The sequence below is a fragment of the Elgaria multicarinata genome, chromosome 1 (assembly GCF_023053635.1).
Source record: "Elgaria multicarinata webbii isolate HBS135686 ecotype San Diego chromosome 1, rElgMul1.1.pri, whole genome shotgun sequence".
NCBI classification, from domain to species: domain Eukaryota; kingdom Metazoa; phylum Chordata; class Lepidosauria; order Squamata; family Anguidae; genus Elgaria; species Elgaria multicarinata.
In genome coordinates, this window is record NC_086171.1 from 207,226,051 (window position 1) to 207,245,710 (window position 19,660).

Consider the following 19,660-nt stretch of genomic DNA (forward strand, 5'->3'; position numbering starts at 1 on the left):
ATTCTAGGAAAAGTAATATTCAAAAATACATTATATTAGAATAAGTGCTTCCAAAAATGTGTGTACATTGGGCAAAAACGCACCCAAAAGTGCATGTATTAGGAGAAACGCACACAAAAATGCTAATACATTTTCATGCAACCTTTAGACAAAAGCCAAAAAGACAAAGTTTCGGATGAACTGAATTTAAGATTGGACAAATGAGAAACTGAAATTGACAGATTTGTCTAAGGAAGGAACTCTGAGACTGAGAGATAAACAATGAGCACATGGCCGGCCAGCCATAGCACAGAGGGTTAACCTGTGGCCTCACTTGCTATTGTAAAGAACCACTGGAAGTCAGTAGGCAGCAATCTACTAACAGATCCCAATCTGTCTCCTGCCCACCCTTAATCTACACATGGTACAACATCCTTCCTCTAGTTGAGGCAGGGTTTCTCCTTAAACCCCGGAGAAAGAGGGCAGATCCAAAAGTGATGGCAAAACGCACCCATTTCCACATGCATGGACCACCCGAACCCCTTCGTGGCCCGATCTGCAACTTTCGGATCGGGCCAATTTGCTTTGGGTTGATCCGACCCTCCCCCGCTCCATGAAGCTAGATCCGGAGGGGCGGATCGAGATTTTGCCCCCCCTTCCCTACATACTTGCCTCCACAGTGGACGTTAGAGGCAGGTAAGTGGGGAAGGGAGGGTGAAATGGGAGCTGAATAAGCCCCCTCCCCCCACTTACCTGCCTCTGTCGCAGACTGGTGCAGGCTTCAATTGAGGCATGGGCCTCAGCTGAAGCCTGTGCCGGACCACACCAGACACAGGTAAGCCCCCCTGCCCCCTTACCTGGCTCCACCACCGTTGCCACATGGACTGCGGCAGCAGCGCCAGGTGAGCCCCCCTCCCCCTCTTACCTGCGTTCTGAGCTCTGGATGGAGGCGAACCGCTTTGCCTCGATCCGCAGCTCCCCCGACCTGATCTGGATTCACGATCCAAATCAGAGTGGAGCACAGCCCTGATTTCCACCCCCTTTTCCTTCTGAAATTGAACAACTCTTGTCATGGGATGCATTCCATGGGCTGTCACTTGGGCGGGGTGGGGTAAAGTGAAGAGGAGGGAGAATTGCAAAACAAAAGTAGTACAGACAGCTGAATAACTTATGCAAACTGGCATCCCAAAATGGCACAAGTTAAGAACAGAGGATTCAAAAAGCAATCTACATCTTTGGTGTAAAGTGCCTAGCGATATCCAACCCTGACTCCCTGGTACAAGTAGAGCCTGAGAGCATGTGTATAATAAAACCCAAGACATTTATGTTTTAAGAAGAGGGCAAAACCCTATCCAGGCAATTGTATGCTTGCATGTAGGGCTAAACTGTGTAGGAGGACTTGGGTGTGCCCATAAGCCCTGCCACCAACTGACTTGCAACCCTGGCTTCCATGTAGACCTTTCCGCATCACGTGCAAAGGTCTACATTTGGCCGTGTAAATGCATTCACCTGGCGAAGGTTATAGAGGTTCCATGAACACAAACCTTGCCTTATCAGGGGTCCAGAGCATGAACATAAGAAGAGCCATGCTGGATCAGACCAAAGGTCCATCTAGCCCAGTATTCTGTTTACACAGTGGCCAACCAGCTGTCGGCCAGAAATCCACAAGCAGGACACGAGCGCGAAAGCACCCTTCCGCCCATGTTCCCCAGCAACTGATGTACATAGGCTTACTCTCTCTGACACTGGAGATACCACATAGCCATCAGGACTAGTAGCCATTGATAGCCGCCTCCGCCTCCAGGAATTTATCCAACCCATGGGAAATCTGTAGGCACATTGAGCATGATGCACAGAAACTGGGTGTGTGGGAATGTTGGGGACAGGGCTTACATACATATTCATGACCCTCTATATATGAGCAGGTGAATGCCAACATAGGGTAGAGAAAAGCCCTTTTAAGAACCAATAATTGGGGTGAAGAACTGGCAAAAGAGGGGTGCTTAACTTATTTGCCCATGTGGTCTTTCTTTGCTCCAAATTGCCTTCCTGTCTGCTTTTTCGTCAACAGAATTCTAAACTGAAGGGAAATGTATATCTGCAATCCTTCATTGGGTGGGTGGGGTTGGGAAGGCACCCCTGATTTGAAGTGGTAGTAAGGGGGGGCATATGGAAAGGAGGACAGGATTCCTGTATCGTTAACAGTTGTATAGAAAAGGGAATTTCAGCAGGTGTCCTTTGTATGCATGCAGCACCTGGTGAAATTCTCCCTTCATCACAACAGTTAAATCTGCAGGAGCCCTGCCCTCTTGACCAGATACAAAAGAGGACAGGGCTCCTACAGCTTTAACTGTTGTGATGAAGAGGAAATTTCCCCAGGTGTTGCATGCATACAAAGGGCACCTGCTGAAATTCCTTTTTGAATACAACTGTTAAAAATACAGGAGCCCTGTCCTTCTTTTCATATGGTCACCCTAGGGATATAGGGACCACACCCCTGTTGGTGTGGAGAAGTGGCAGAGATCAGGCTGCTCACCCCTTCCCCTACCAATTCTACACTCCAAATTGCCCCCTTTGACATGACTCATCTACCCAAAGTAAAATAAAATCCAGTGGCATTTGTCTTATGTGCAATCATGTGCAAAACCCTCCATGTGGTGTAGCTTCATTGCTCCAGCCATGTGAGGGATCTGGGACATAAATGAACACTGCCAGTCAAGGCCAGTGCCAAGAATAGCTGGCAAGAGCCCCCTGGACCAGCTGCTCCTCTTCACCATTGCAGCCTGCCTGTTCATCTGGTCCAGGAAATAGTGTTGGTGTGAAGGCGGAGCAAGAGATACCACAGCCTACTTGCTTACTGGTTCACTGCCTGTCAAGCTAGCAAGGCCCTCAAAAACTCTGGAGTCAGCCCTGCTTCTACGGACAGGGGGACTCCGGCCAGATCTACACCAAGCAGGATAGGACACTGAAAACAGTTTGGAAACTGTGTATGGCGTGCGTCCTGGGCCCCAACCGTTGTCACTACTGTTATAAACCATTTTGAAGCAGTAGTGTAGATCTTGCCTCAGTCGTGTGAACTCTCCTCCCAACATTTGAAGGAAAAGATACCTGAGAAAGGCCTTCTGCACTGCCCTTCATACAATCTTAGCCCAAGAAGAGACACAAGGGCAGAACCCAACACCATGGGTGCCCAGACTCAGAACATATATAAAGAATATCAGATGAATGCACAGAGGTTGGGTGTTGGGCATTCTGACTTCTCGCTCTCTTCCATATGTTCACTGGTTGTCTGGATGTAGTGACATGAGTTGTTGCCACTATGGTGTCTTTTATCACACAGCCATGGGACTGTTGCATATGGGGAATTTTGAGATGTTTGAACAGGGGTGTAGTTAAATTGGCACCATTAAAATGGGAGATCTCCTCTACAGCATTAATCGATAAGTAACTCAGTCTCAGGGGAGAGGGACAATCCCCCACAACAGCCTTTTCTGAACTGCCTCAGAAGCCTTCTCCCATAGAAATCTACTGAATTCTATGGGAGAAAAAATGAACAAGAACCCCAAGGGCCTCTATTAGAATGGACTTCGCAGAGCATTTTGCTCCCCCTGCCCTGGATCCTTCTGTAAACATACTAGAAATTCAATGTGACGCCCCGTATAGGGCTGGAAGGTACTGCACAGGAAGTCCAGTGTGAGCAAGAAACCCACAAGGTGTGAATTTTAAAAATACAATGTATGCCTAAGATATTCCCAAGATATTATGAGTCAGCAAACTCTTTTTCCATGAGCACCCTTAACACCCTAAAGAGCAGAATACATTAAAAAGGGGAGAAAACGAACATTGAATTCAGTCATGTCTAAATTAGGGATGTGCTCCGCTTCTAATCGGACCGGAGAAGCAGTAGCGGAGCGGGGGGCTTTGCCTGCCCTTAAGGTGGGGGCGAAGAGGATTGGGGGGCCGGCGGAGCGTGGCGAAGAGGATCGAGGTGAAGGCGGATCCTTCGCCTCGATCTGGAGCTCCGCCGGAAAGGTAAGTGGGGTTTACCTGGCCCTGCCGCTGTCGCCCATGCGGCGACAGCAGCAGGGCCCGGTAACGCCCCCCGCCCTCCTCTCCCTTACCTGCCTCCGTCCGCGGTCCGTCAGCGTCTCCAATTGAGCCCGTGGTTCCAGCAGGAAGTCTGGGCCACACTTGCGGCCCAGACTTCCTGGTGGAACCACGGGCTCAATTGAAGACGGCGACGGACCACGGACGGAAGCAGGTAAGGCCCCCCTCCTCCTTACCGGGCTCTGCCGCCGTCGCCGCATGGGCAGCGATGGTGGCAGGGCCCGGTAACCCCCCCATGGGGGGGGACCGGAGCTCCGATCCGGAGCTCCGAGCGGAGCGGAGTGGGCACAGGCGGAGTGGGGGCGGGGCGGAGCGGGCCGATCCAAAAATGGCGGATCTTAAAGTGAAGCGGAGTGGGGGGTCCGTGCACACCCCTAGTCTAAATGGCTAGATTTGCCATAAAATTAGTCTGCTACATCAGACCAAAGCAAGTCACTGGAGCATTTTCCGTTCTGGAGAATTCCCATGCAAGTGATATCAGAGCAAGTTTAATTTCAATCCAGACAGTTCAATCAAGAACCTTGACAGTATATTCACTTATGTGCAACCTATTGCACCGGCCAGAAAGCTGGGTCATTTTGACCCTAAGCTACTCTAAGGCTAAGACATACAAAAGTATGCAAAGGCCTTAATCAGGAATGAATTTAAGGCATTTTCATTCTGCCCTTCGTGAAACCTTAGTCCACGAACAAATGCAAGTGCAGAACCCCACAACATGGTTCTGGCTGGTTTCGATATTGAGACTGCTTGTATGATGTCTCCTTATATGATGACCTTTGCTGGGAGAGAGATGAGCACACTCCTGTTCATACTGCTGGATCTCTTGGAGGCTTCTGGAGCGGCTCTCTTGAGCTGGGAGTTTGCAGTGGATCTGCTCATACCTGGAGGATCAGCTTCAGAAGGTGGTGCTTGGGATGCCTTTGAAGACGGCTGTTTGGGACTGCAGCTAGTCCACAATATACCAGATGGACAATTGGCCTGAACTAGGAGTTCTGATATACAACTCCAGTTCTGGCCTTGCTGCCAATTTGTTTCCGAGCCCAAGGCCTCATCTACACCAAGCAGGATATTCCACTGTGAAAGTGGTATATAGAAGGCAGGAGCCACACGACTGCTTTATAGCAGCATTGAAGTGCACTGCCAACTCTTGGGGCCCATTGACACAGACCATATACTGCTTTCATAGTGTTATACCCTGCTTGGTGTAGATGTGTCCTGGGCCCCAACAGTTGTCAGTGCACTTCAGTACCACAATAAAGCAGTAGAGTAGATCCTGGAGTGCACTTCAATACCACTATAAAGCAGTAGTGTGGTTCCTGTAGTATGGCTCCTGCCTTTTATATGCCACTTTCATAGTGGAATATCCTGCCTGGTGTAGATGAGCCCCCATTCAAAGTGCTGGTTTTGAGTTAGATAACCTTACACAGCTCAGAAACTCCATGAATGCTTTCTCCCCTAAAAGCCTGCCCAGACCATAGGCCTGCGCAAGGGGTGTGCCTAGTCATACCCTAATGTCTCAAGCAATAAGCACTGAATTGAGGGGGGGCATTGAGCAGGGATCCAGAGGGGGATCCAGACACAGGGGGAATGGCCCTCCAGCTGCTCTGCTGCCATGCCAAAGAACTTCTGCCTCTAACAGAGCACCATTGCTCCTGGCAGCAGGAATGAAAAGAAATCGCTCTGCTGGGAGCCTCTCTGGTAGGAGTAGGGAATTATTGTGTACAGTGAATAATGAATAAAAATAATCATAGAATAGCAGAGTTGGAAGGGGCCTACAAGGCCATCGAGTCCAACCCCCTGCTCAATGCAGGAATCCACCCTAAAGCATCCCTGACAGATGGATAGAATCATAGAATGTCCTTTATAATTATTCCATAAATGTTCACCTTTTTTTAAAAAAAAAATCCCTGGGTGCACACCCTAATGAAATAAGCTGTGCACGCCTATGACCCAGAGCTTTTCAGTAACCATTCTTTACCTTCCTGACTTAAACAAGAAGGAAAATTCTCTTTAATCCCTCTGTTTTCCTTCCAGTTAATTTCTTTTCTTCTTTTTAAAATTAGTAATAAATATCTTGTCAGTAGAGCGGCAGTAACTAATGGCCATCAACTTCTCCGGAGGCTCGGAGAGCGCCCTGCTGAAATTTGCCCCCAGAAATCGACGTCTCGTGCAGCTTGACTAAGCTGGGTGAAGCCCAGCCCAGCTTGGTTGTAAAAATAAATGATCGGGATGATGTTATTGTAAGATGATAAAAGGGGAGGCGGGGGAGGATCAAGAGACTTCCCTGATTTCAATCAAACGGTGTTGCTGGTTGACTGGTGGCGACAGGCAGGCTGGACGAGGCCCGGTGGAATGTCTTTGGCTGATGCAGAAGGTTGGAGGATACAGAGCTCAGGGTATCAATCACGCCAACAGCTCAGAGCTGACAAATGACAGACTCACAGCAGAAGTCGGAGGTGATGGGGGCGCGGGGGAAGAGAAGTCTCCTCTCGAGTCAGTTTTACAGCTTTACTTTTAGGCCAAATCCTGACATCAAAGGCAAAGAACTTAAACATTGAATTCTGGTGGGAAATGAGAAGGAATCATGCACCCTTGTATTATACTTGGGTATTAGGGCTGCAAGGCTTGAATTGGTAGATCAACCAACTAGTGTTTTAGTTGATTGTGCACTCAAGCTCATTTTAAAATCACTGATGGCTGAGAGTTAAGGATGCACCAAGTTGGCCATATGTCCATCTAATCCAATAATGTCTAGTCCAACATCTCTCCAGGGTTTCAGGAAGGAGTTTTTCCCCAGTTCTGTCTGGAGATGCCAGGGAGATCAGGAGACCTTCAGCATACAAGCCATATGCTCTACCACTGAGCTACATCCCTTCCACTATTACAGGGGACAGTCCTCTGTTTGAAAGGCTGTCTGGTCCACATATGGTTTAAAGAGAAAGAATAACAACAATGGTTGCCCATCAAACGTTAGCACTTGAACAGCAGACTGAACAAGCAGGCACATAAGTTACAGACTTCCACACTAGGGTGAGATGTACTGTATTTCTATATTTAAATAGTAGTTTGCATTGACACATATAAATTAGCATATGCAAACCACTGTCCTTTTTAATTTTTGGTGATGCCTTTCCTCTTTTTGGGGGGTGATTCTCAAGTGGCCACCCTGGGGCTTGCTGGCTTCTCTTTCATTCCCTAAGACCACAAGAACCAAATTTGCTACAAGCATCACGGTGTGAGCAACCCAGAGAATCCTACTGCTCAGCAATGGCCAAGTCATTGTGGGCACACTCCAGGATGACAATGGCTACTGTAAGCCTTCAGGGTGGCCTGAGAGGACAGGATAAAGTGGGTTAGGAGTCCCCCTTGATGTCATCACTCAAGACAGCCCCAGAATATGAGTGGCTCCAACAGCAAGATCTGTTCTGAAGGCACATGAAGCAGCCACAATGCTGAAGCTAAGCAGGTCTGGTCTGGTCAGTGCTTGGAGGGGAGACAACCTGGGAACCACATGTAGCCACCTTGAGTTCCACAATGGAAGACAAGTGGGATATATATGTAATAAAATAAATGTGCGAGAAGTGGCCATTGCCGGCTCTGATGACCAGAGGCTCCTGGGACCCATATTAGGCCCAGGGACCACAGCCCACAGCTTCCAACCTCAATGAGAAGTTCCAAGCCAGAAGGGCCTAGAGGATGCATGAGCACACCATGGGTAGTAGATAGCTAAGAAAATGGCCTTCTAGTGAAAATGTGGACACTGGAAGCATCTTGGGGGCATCTAGCCAGAACACCCTCTAGCTCCATGCTAAAGGATGCTTTGGCTGTAGCTATAGGCAGATCCATCTTCTTAGAGAGGGGCCATACAGGTGAACACTGTGGAGTTGGGAGGTAGGCAAGGCATGGGGGAGGCACAACTGTGCTGTGATTGAGTGCCTCTGATGGTCTCTCACACCAACGGAGGCTGTTCCTTGCAAGCAGGGCTTGGGAGGGATGCACGTGATGGAGTAGAGGGGCCTACTGTATTCTTGGCATCAGTGGAGCTGAGGGCTTCAATATAGAATCATAGAATAACAGAGTTGGAAGGGGCCTACAAGGCCATCGAGTCCAACCCCCTGCTCAATGCAGGAATCCACCCTAAAGCATCCCTGACAGATGGTTGTCCAGCTGCCTCTTGAAGGCCTCTAGTGTGGGAGAGGCCACAACCTCACCAGGCAACTGATTCCATTGTTGTACTGCTCTAACAGTCAGGAAGTTTTTCCTGATGTCCAGTTGGAATCTGGCTTCCTTTAACTTGAGTCCGTTATTCCGTGTCCTGCACTCTGGGAGGATCGAGAAGAGATCTTGGCCCTCCTCTGTGTGACAACCTTTTAAGTATTTGAATAGTGCTATCATGTCAGTGGGGCTGTGAATCCACTCTGTGGTTCAGCACCTTGGGGAGCTCCTTTAGAGTTCCAACTGAAACCCAAAGTGGATTCACAGCCCCACTGATATCAGAGCCGCCAGCCTTGGCATAGAGGGGACAGTTTGAGGGGGCCTGGACAGATGGCTTTGTTCAGCCTTTCCAGGCCCAGTGCACTCATGACAGGTCTAGTGAGGGGTGACAGTGGAGGGATCAGGCTCAGTGGCCCCCAAAGTGTCCTGTTCTCCTAGCTTCCACAGGTCACCATCTTGGACACTGGTGTCTATCTGGGCAGAGCATATCCTATCTGTACATTGCTGTACAGGCTAGGAGCCTCTTGGGTGACACCATGGGCCAACTATTGATATATTGATGAGTCCCCCCTCCCCTTTCCCAGTGAAGTAATGGAAGGGACATTTCCGGCATTGGCCAGAGATCTGGTATAACATTGAAATTTTGCCCAGATATGGGGCTGGTATAATTGCCTCTGTCGTTTCTGTGGTCCAGAGGAAGAGAATGTCTTAAACCTGGGGCCTGACCCACCCATGACTGACTCTAAACAGATTCAAGGATACCAATATGGATCATGTTCATGCATGTCAAAGAATGATATGCAGTTTGATGAAAAGTGGATGCAGACAAGAGAAGAAAGGTGTACACATGCCCCTCAGCTTGAAGCTGTAGCTGCCCTGGCTCCCTTGAAGCAGCAGGCACTGCCTTGGGGGCTGCTTGCTGGACATAGGTAGCTGCCTTATACTGAGTCAGACCATGGGTCCATCTAGCCCAGTATTGTCAGCACGGACTGGCAGCAATGGCTTTCCAGGTTTTCAGGCAGGATTCTTTCCTCGCCCTACCTGGAGAAGCTGGGCATCAAACCTGGGACATTCAGCATGCAAAACAGGTGCTCTGTCACACTGAGCTAGGGTCTCTCCCTACTGAGCAGGTAGTGTGCCTTCCACCCCTCTCAGAGAAAACCTGAGAGCAAGCCAGGGGTCAGCTTTCCTTTGCTTTTATTGTCTATATCCAACTTCTATCAATATACAGCATATTATTCTTTCACAAAAGTGAAGTGGAGTCATATAGGTATCCTCAGATCTGTTTAGTGTGAATCCTGAATGGATCAAGCCCCAAGTTTAAGACAAAGTATGCTCCTTATGTCTGCAGCCCACAGCTCTGTCCCATTTGGGCCAATTCAGTGGTAGAACTTTGCCAGGAGAATGTCTCTGCTGGCAGACTCTTCTGTCCACTGGCATAACTATCATGTTACACCACAATTATGGGCTTCCACCAAATCCAAAAGCCCCATAGTTGATGTAACAGCAGGACAGGATGCATCCTAAACCCACACATGAAAAAACGTTTTGCTAGAACACAAAAATATCTATTCTCCATTAAGATGCATTCATGTGGCCCAGCAGACAACATCTCTATCCCCCATCACCTTATTGTGGTTTAAAATAAAATTCATCTATATAAGAGATCCTGATTATCTTTCAAATAAGTCTCCTTCCATCCCATGTTAAGAGCAGTGGGGAATATCTTCCAGTCAAAGGGCCAAGCTGTGTTTCGGAGATGGTCTCGGGGGCTGTATTCCAGAGCTGGTTGACCCCGAAGACAAAACAGGTGTAGCCATTTTTTTAAAAAAATGCCACCATATTGCAGCTTAAATATGTTATTGCCAGCAACTGAGCCTTGAGAGAATTGGGGGTGGGTGGGTTGAGAACTACACAAAAGCCAGGAAACTACCAAATGGCCAGTGGATAGGGGAAATTGGGTGTGGCCAGGTAAAGGGGTAGAGCCATATGGGGACCTTTGTGGGTCTGGAATTGGCCCATGGGCCTGAGGTCCCCCACCCCTGCATTACAACAACCACTCCACATCAAGCAAAGAGAGAGTCTATTCATAGGTGAAATAGCAGGGAGCATCTTAGAAGAAGCATCCCTTCCAGTGAAATTTGCCTACCACTTTATTTTTTAGTACATCAGCTTAAAGAACATACTGATGCAGAAATAAAGTGATAGCAACATCAGAAGTGCCATACTGGATCAGACCAAGGGTCTATCTAGTCCAGCACTCTGTTCACACAGTGGCCAACCAGCCATCAGCCAGGGATGAACAAGCAGGACATGGTGCAACAGCACCCTCCCACCCACGTTCCTCAGCAACTGGTGCACACAGCCTTACTGCCTTGAATACTGGTGATAGCACACAACCATCACAGCTAGTAGCCATTAATAGCCTTTGCCACCAGGAACTTATCCAACCCCCTTTTAAAGCCATCCAGATTGGTGGCCATCACTGCATCTTGTGGTAGTGAGTTCCATAATTTAACTATGCGCTGTGTGAAGAAGTCCTTCCTTTTATTTGTCCTGGATCTCCCACCAATCAGCTTCATGGGATGATCCCATTGGGTTCTAGTATTTTGAGAGAGGGAGAAAAATGTCTCCCTATCCACATTCTCCACACCAGGCATAATTTTGTACACCTCTATCATGTCTCCCCTTAGTCTCCTTTTTTTCCAAGCTAAACTTGGAATGTCCTTGATTTGATCAAGAGAGCCTTTATTTCAGTGTTCCCCAACCTGAATCTCTTCAGATGTTTTGGACTACAAGTCCCAGAAGCCCAGCCCATTGGCCATGGTGGTTAGGGCTGATGGGAGTTGAAGTGCAAAACACCCAGAGGGCATCAGGTTAGGGAACGGTGCTTTAAATAATCTAACAAGTGAAATGACCCCAGAGAATAGTACGAAGTTTTGTTTTTCACATAAATACTTGACTTGGAAATTGTATAAACTCAATTCACAGACAGCTGATGAAGAAAAATAAGATTTGGATATATAATACAAGGGGAAGAAGCGTGCAAAACTGCAGTACTAGTTGATATTGCATCCTAGTGATCCTAGTAATTCTGCTATTTCCCCCAAATGGATTTTCCTTCATATAAATGTGTTTTGGAGATGGAGGTTTCATGTACCAGAAAACATAGTGACCATCTTCTGCACACTAACTCTGGCAAAAGCCCCATTGGACACTATGTGATTTACTTCCACATAGAATACAGACTGGGCTGCACTCTGGCTTGTACATCCAGCTGCAAGCCAAGTCTATCTAGATCAGCCTTCCTCAACCTGGGGCGCTCCAGATGTGTTGGACTACAACTCCCAGAATGCCCCAGCTGGCTGGGGCATTCTGGGAGGTGCAGTCCAACACATCTGGAGTGCCCCAGGTTGAGGAAGGCTGATCTAGATGCTTCCTAAAACAGCTATTTCTTAACAAATGCATTTTTTTTTAACCAAATACGTTCTGCTTTCGCAGTTCACATTTGCAAACTCAGGCAGACACTTCATGCATGCTGTGGTCCACAAAAGTTCATGCATGCTGTGGTCCACAAGAGCTCCGGCTATTGGGCGGTATAATGTAATAAATAAATAAATAAATAAATAAGAATTACATGTTAGCTTTCAAGGTGCCACAAGACTCTTGGTTGTTTTTGCTGCCGCAGACCAGCATAGAGATCCCTCTGAATATAAAACCTCTACTAAGCATGCTAACTCTTAGGAGAGATACATACAACTGCTAGGGAAATAGAAACACACCAAAACCAGAGCCCATACAGCTCACAGAGCACTGAAAGCAACCTTTGAACAAGCAATAAGAAAAAAAAGACTTATCTACACAGAAATGGAATTGCATGTGTATTGCGAATGCATTTCAATGCCACATATAATCCATCCTTCACAAGGGCATTATTTACTTGGATGCAAATTCTATTCACTTTTCTTTCAGTCTAGTTTCAACTATGTGGGTATGTTTCAGTTTCACATTGGAGACAGAGAGCCCAATTCGGCCGTGTGTTTATCCCCCAAAGTCCTACCATGTTTGGTAGCATTTACTTCCTGATTTAATTTTATAGTACAACCATGTTACCCTTCTTTTTACAAATTCAAGGGTTAACCATAGCAGCCACATAACCTACTTTAGTTGTGCAGATATTTTGCTCATTCTAATTATTAAAATATCTGAACAACTAAAACAGGCTACTCTTGAATTCCTGATTTCAGCATGTTTAGTCTACTCGGCTGAACTATCAGATTATAGAACAAACATTTATACCACACAATATTGATTTTTAACATTGAAATTATAACCAGTTGAAGAAAATGCTAACTTGTTTAACAACCCCCCTGAAGAGGCAAATTATTTCATATACTCAGGGTGCAATCCTATGTATGTTCGGACAGAAAGAAAACTCATACAACTTTTTTCTGCCCATACTTGCTTAGGACTGCAGCCTTAGCTGATCACCTGTACTTTAAACTTATCTGTTATAGTTCAATAACAATTTGGATATCACCAACACAAAACAAAAGGCCACACTACAGGAAATACTGCATTTTTTTGTATTGCATTTTATTCCTTTAGCTCAGTGTAATCCACCCAAAGAACTTTTGATATTGGTTGGAGAAAACAAAACATGACATAAGAACATAGGGATGTGTAAAATGCCTGCTGGACTCAATCCTGCAACACTGACATGGTGTGAAAAAGTCTGCTTGACTCAATTGCAGTATTGACATTGACCTTTAAAAACAAATAAACAAAAATAAACATGGTTGGGAAAGGCAATTTAAATGAGCAATATAGTGTATGTTATATGAGCAATTAATTTGATCTCTGGTAACTCTGAAAAAGAGACCAAGTTAGTGAAAGTTGGTGGCTATGTTTGAAATGGGTGGTTATATGAAAAGATGGCAAATGAATTGCTCTTTTGTAAACTGATTTTTTTTTAGTACGGTGTCAATGAAAGTTAAATACCTTTTTGATAGCGATGGATGTGTAAGCAAACTCAACTTTTCTTGTTATATCGTAACCTTCATTGTTACACAGAAACGCCACTGTTTCCACTTTCATATCAGAACTGGACTAACTAACAACTCTCAACATGTATACAAATTTAAGCTGAACAGTCCCACAGAATGACGCACGCAACCCATTTCTACTAAAAGGAATTAGTGTTCTGGGAGCGTCTCCCAAATCACTGGACAGAAGATTGCAGGGTATGCAATTTACACCTAAGTAAAGAGGGTTTAAAATCATCCACTTTAGTTAGGGCTGATGTCCTATGTCCACTTAATTGAGAATCCCATTGAAACAATGGGATTTACGTCTGCATAAACATGCAGAGGATCTGTCAGTACATTTACTGATTAAATCTTGCAGCCCCTAGATTTGGAATCAAAACTACATGGGAAATCCATGGGATTCCCTGCAGGGCAAGAGAGAGTCAAACCCAATGCAAATATGGCACAAGCTGTTTGGTAGAGAAAGCTGTTGTCATTAAAGTGTGAAAAATACTTTCCTCTAACCAGGTGGGAGGCACTGAGCATTACTTAGAACTGTGATCCTGAACGCTATTAGGCAACAATCATCTTATTCCAGATATTTCTCCTATTTACTACAGTGGGCTACTCAGAGTAAAAGCTTTCAAAATTCTAGAGCCTTCACCTTGGATTGGCAAGAGGTGCAGAGAATGGACTTAATTCTGCTTTGTTCTTTGGCTAAAGATAAGAGATGGGGGGGGGAAGTGCCCCTCAACCCAAACCCGAAGTGTTGAAGTCGATTTTAAAAGGGCTCCAGAAAGAACCCAAACCCAAATGAAGTGACATTTCAGAAACCAGATGAAGACCGATTTTAGTATCCAAGCGTCAACTTAGAAGAAAGTTTGCCTCACCCAATTTGTTGTTGTTTTAAATAGTGTGAATTAAAAGCAAAGTGAAGAAGCTTTGATTGTGCCATTCCTGGGTGATTTTGAGTGTCTGGGTTGATGGATGCCATAGGGCGGGTAGAGGGAAAGAGATTTGTTTGGGTGAAGACGGCGAATTAGGAGCCCAGGAGTCTGTTCAAATCTAAACTCATTTACCCCAATAAATTACTTTTAAAGGCGCAGCTGTAAATCTGCTCACCTAATTTAAACACTAACGAGCGCTGGGATTGAAACCAGCACAACATGGATATTGTAAAGAGAGAGAGGAGGACAGATATTACTGTCGGGAGAGAAGGACACTCAAAGAACCATTGCTATTATTGTAGCCCTGCAGAGAAAGTGCTTCCTCATTTCTGGTTCTGCTTCTTGTATGTCACATAATATGAATATAGAAGGCTATTCACCAAACCAGCTTTAGAAAGCCACAACAAAAGTCATTTCCTTGTTATTTTTTCAAGGAAACAGGGAACAGAGAGTAGTTTTTTTTTTAAAGCAACCATTCCCAGTATAACTGAGGATTACTTTTGCCAGATCCATGAAGCTAACACAACGGTATTCCAAGTACTCTGTATGCTCTTACTTTGGAGTAAACCCACTGAATTAATTGGATTTACTTTTGAGAAAAGAGTAAAAAGACTGGGCTGCCTGGTAGGTTTCATGCAGGATTTTTTTTTCAGACATTGACAACAAAAATACTGAGGACTAGCCACTGTACTGTAGAATTGCAAATATTTTCTTGTACACATTTTGAGTTATGGTTCTTCTAACTCAAAAACTAGTGCTTGAAGTGATCAGAAGTTTTCTAACAGTCATAATACAAACAAGATCTCAATTTTGAAAAATATTCTTTTAAATTGGCAGATGGTTTTCAGCTCACTGAGCTTTTAAGTTGTCAAATGTCCCAAGAATGGGAAGTTGTTCTATTTTTAATCTGCCTGCTGAAAACTTCTCTGCCATGGCACATGTCCTATTTTTCACATTGCACTTGATTTTATATATGTTTGACAGGTGGCAGCTAACAAAACCCCAATTCTCAGGAAGCAAACAGCCATATTACTGCCACCCCTCCAAAAACATGCCTAGGCTTTTATTTATTTATTACATTTATATACCGCCCCATAGCCGAAGCTCTCCGGATTGCAGTAGGAAGAGGTTAAATTGCCCTGGCAACCTGTTTAACTTCCCACACTTGAACCACAATGATTTAGCCCGAAGACCTGCTGAAATGACATCTTTAAACTATGGCGCTAGTCCCTTTGATACCAACAGAAGTTTTACTTTCATTTTAGGAAGGGTTTTAAAGTGTTTTAACAGATGGTGGAAAACACACTGTGGTGTCGTTAATAGGTTATGAACATGCCTCCTTCCTTCTCTCTCCCCCACCCCCACACAAAGCAAGGCCAAAGTTTTGATAGAGATCAGAATTTGACCCAAACGATTCATTCTTTCCTGTTTTAGCTGGCCTTGACAGATTTCATAGTGAGCAAAGATCGAAGGACATTTTAAGCTAATGAGGCATAGTGTCTAGGTGCGGACACTTGGCACACTCCATTGTCAGAAACTCCAAGGCACACTTGTGGAGGTATCTGCAAAGGATGCTTCAAACTAGATTCCACTGAGCATTATTGCTCTATAGTCTAAGTTACATTGGATAATTTATTTATTTTTGGATTTATATCCTGCCTATTTTCCTCCAAGTAACCCAAGGTGGCATACATAATCCTCCTCTTCTCTATTTTATCCTCACAACAACAACCCTGTGAAGTAGGTTGGGATGAGGGTCTGTGACTGGCCCAAGGTCACCCAGTGGGTTTCCATGGCCGAGTGGGGCCTAGAACCCAGATCTCCTGACTCCCAGTCCAACACTTTAGCCACTACACCACACTGGCAATCCACATTTCAGTTATGGGGTACATCACAGTGTAGTGTTCCCCTCCAAGTTTCTTTGCATGGGAAAACTGAAGCCAGTATCCAGGCATGTTCCAAGGGTTCCTGTGACTTCAATAACAAAGCCACCTATTTACCATATGCTTGCAGACACACCAAGAACAGAACAGTACCCCATGCATTCATGTGCATGCAAACACATATACACTTCCGCACATCCCAGACTTAGTGTTAGATCCAGATGAAGGCCACTTCCAGGCTTTTATGGTGCCATTAACTTGCCTTGTTCACAGAATTTTACAGGTGGTCCAGAGGACAACATGTTCAATGTGTAACCTCTTCTGTTTCCCCATCAATTAATTTTGTTATTCCGCAGAACATACACGAAGGAGAGACAGAATAGCTGCAAAATATCTTCTCATTGATGGTGCTAAGAACCCCCAGTCTGGAAGCATGCTTAGTTTTACCTAGGATCGGCCCACTGAAATCATTGGGCCTTAAGTTACTCTTGATTAATTTAAGCTGATTAGTGGGAGATTCAGGACAAATAAAAGGAAGTATTTCTTCACACAGTGCATAGTTAAATTATGGAATTAACTACCACAAGATGTAGTGATGGCCACCAATTTGGATGGCTTTAAAAGGGGGTTGGATCAATTCTTGGAGGAGAAAACTATCAATAGCTACTAGCCCTGAAGATTATGTGCTAGTATCTCCAGTATCAGAGGCAGTAAGCCTGTGTGCACCAGTTGCTGGGAAACATGGGTGGGGGGTGCTGCTGTTGCACCATGTCCTGCTTGTGGGTCCCTGGTGGACTGCTGTTTGGCCACTGTGTGAACAGAACGCTGGACTAGATGGACCCTCAGTCTTATGTTCTAAGCCTCATTGATTTTAATGGGACTTAGTTAGCTTTGACTAATTTAATCCCATTGATTTCAATGGGACTTCTTTAAGTATGTCTAAAACTGGATCTAACCCCTGATATTTACACTTGCCTAGCCCTCTTTGTTATAGAAATCACCTTCTTACGTTAAGGCAGTATTTGCTAAAGTTTCAAACGTGATAGGGGTATTTAGTTATTTATTACATTTCTATACCACCCATCAGTCAAAGTTCTTATGGCAGACAAGATTGTTATTCACCTGACTCCCAACTCACTGACAAATATTCCATGATTGCTATATACGTCATTTCCCTCTTTAACACTACCGTTTACATAGCGTTGTCATATCCAATAGACCATAATCCAATCATGGAGACTTTGTAGAATGTATGACTGTGCGGACACCCATATAAGATCAAACCATTGTCAAAACACCCTAAGGTAAGAGCCATCGATCTAGCCCAGCCTCCTGTTTTCAACAGCTCCCAGTCATGATGCCTTCACGACTTGGAGTAGGCTTTGTAGAAGCAACAGGTATTCAGACATTCTGAATAATGTAGGTTTCATTTTGCCATCATGGCTAATACACATCAATAGGCCACACTGATATACCCAGAGGCCATGGGAGTTGTTGCTTCATAGAAAATTCTCTTTAGAGACTTATGATTTCCAGTAAATCTTGAAAGGGGCAGAGAGAAAGTGGCTCAATGTTGCTTTCAGCGTATATAGTGTAGAGGTGCCTTTAGAGTAGACTATACCCATATTTTTTTCACTTACAAAAGATTTGCAGAACTTTCCAGGTGTGAGGCTTCTGCTTGTGATCAAGTCAAAGTGGAGACTGATTGAAGCCTCTCTCCCCGCCCCCCGCAAAAGAGAGAGCATTGAACATGGTATGATGCAGGAAATAGCGGTGTACCCACTTCTCTGGTATTTTCATTGACAGATTTTGCAGAGGCCTGCTGCTTCAAAAACCTGCCTTTTACAGCAGAGGACAACAGGATAAAACAAATGGGTGAACGAGCCTCCATCATACCACCTTCATCTCTGGAAAGTGAACATCCCTGACCTAAAGTCCTTGGTAGCAAAGATTCACACAAGAGTGGGTGGCTTCTAGAGTTGATGCACTACATACCAAAGGTAGGTCTCCGGCCAGAAAAGGTCCCCTGTCGCGTCTGGAGGCTATGCAAGACGCTGCTCTCAAAGTGTCCCGCAGTCCAAGATGGTGGCATTTCTGCAGGGCTGACATAAGCACCCGGATAAGGACTGGAGTAGGATCCATTGACCGAACGCACCAGAGTGTTGCCGTACTGGTCTCGGCCCCCGGTACCTAGTAATAGTGGGCTCTGGTAGCCTCCATCCCGTCCGGCACCGCCACCACCAGGGGGACTGTGGGAGTAGGAGAAGCCAGAAGTCGGATGAGGACTGCTAGCATTGAAGTGCGATGCTTCACCACCAGCAGTCTGGGCCCATCCTGGATGGCTGCTCAGTGGGTGGCCCTGATGGGCAGGTTCACAACTCTGCAGGTAAGGCAGGCTCTGGAGCATGGAGGGCACCCGGCTGGTGGGCACGTACACCGCTGGACTTGCTGGCGAGTGCAGGAAATTGCTGGAGTCATGAGAGTATGCCGACTGGCCGGGGTTGGGAGCAAGAGCTAAGCTCTGGTACATTTTATATCCTTCGAAGCAGGGGCCAAGAGAGCTAAGCAGCAGCAGCAGCGGCTGGGGCACAATCAAGGCAAGCCAAGAGGAGGGAGGGCAAGAGGTGGAGGTAGAACATGAAGCACTGGGCTAATCCTCACAAGCCCTTGCAACTCGGCCGGCAGCTTTTCAAGCACCTGAAAACAAAGAGAGGAGAAATAAGGACAGATGCTCAGCCGTGTGCCCACCCTCTGCCAACCAACTTTGCCTCTTCCAGCTTTTTACATCACTGTTCCGTACATTGAGGAGAGCGGTTTGAACACCAGCAAAGGTGCGGAGAAGGGACTGGAACTCATGCGATTTGTAATGTGTTTTGTTTTGATTTGATTGATACTTCCTGCACTCCTGGGCTTTAACAGAAGTTTGCCAGGCCAAAACTAAACAAATAAAATGAATGAATAAATAAATAAATAAATACCAGTTGGCCCATGTCGCTTTTAAATTTTATTCCTCCCCCACCCCCCCCCCCCACAACACACATTGGTATCTCACCCTTCCTCCAAGGTGGTCAGGGCAGTTTGCATGGAGTTAGCCTGTTGTATGTTTTATTTGTTCGTTTAGGGAATTCATAAGCCCGTCTTTCAACATAAACTCCTAAGGCAGCGGAACAAACAGTTAAGAGAATAAAAAGCTATACAATTGGATCTCGATGACATAACAACATCCAGGGAGCTTCATTGCATTCTCTCCCTCCCCCTCCAGGGCCCTACACCACAAAAGATCATATATACACCTGAATTCTTTCATACTATTCCTCTATAGTCTGTATGAAACTCAGGATGCCAGCTCTAATAACTGAAGCAGTTCTAAAGCACAGCACACTTACTTGAAATAAAAAGCCAACAGAAGACACATTCTTCAGCTCACAATGACTGATTATTCTTGTTGCTGTTTTAAAAAATGATACTGCAGTAGCTGAACCCTATGTAACAACATGATCTT

The 19,660-nt window shown here is 45.6% G+C and overlaps 1 protein-coding gene across 1 annotated transcript in view; it reads right to left on the minus strand.

Moving 5' to 3' along the window:
• GATA5 (GATA binding protein 5) overlaps positions 1 to 18,688 on the minus strand; it is a 39,439-nt gene extending 20,751 nt beyond the window's left edge. Inside the window, exon 1 of the mRNA XM_063120791.1 lies at positions 18,154 to 18,688. Coding sequence (XP_062976861.1) covers positions 18,154 to 18,688 — 535 coding nt within the window. The remainder of the gene's footprint in view (positions 1 to 18,153) is intronic.
• Between the last annotated feature and the right edge of the window lie 972 nt (positions 18,689 to 19,660).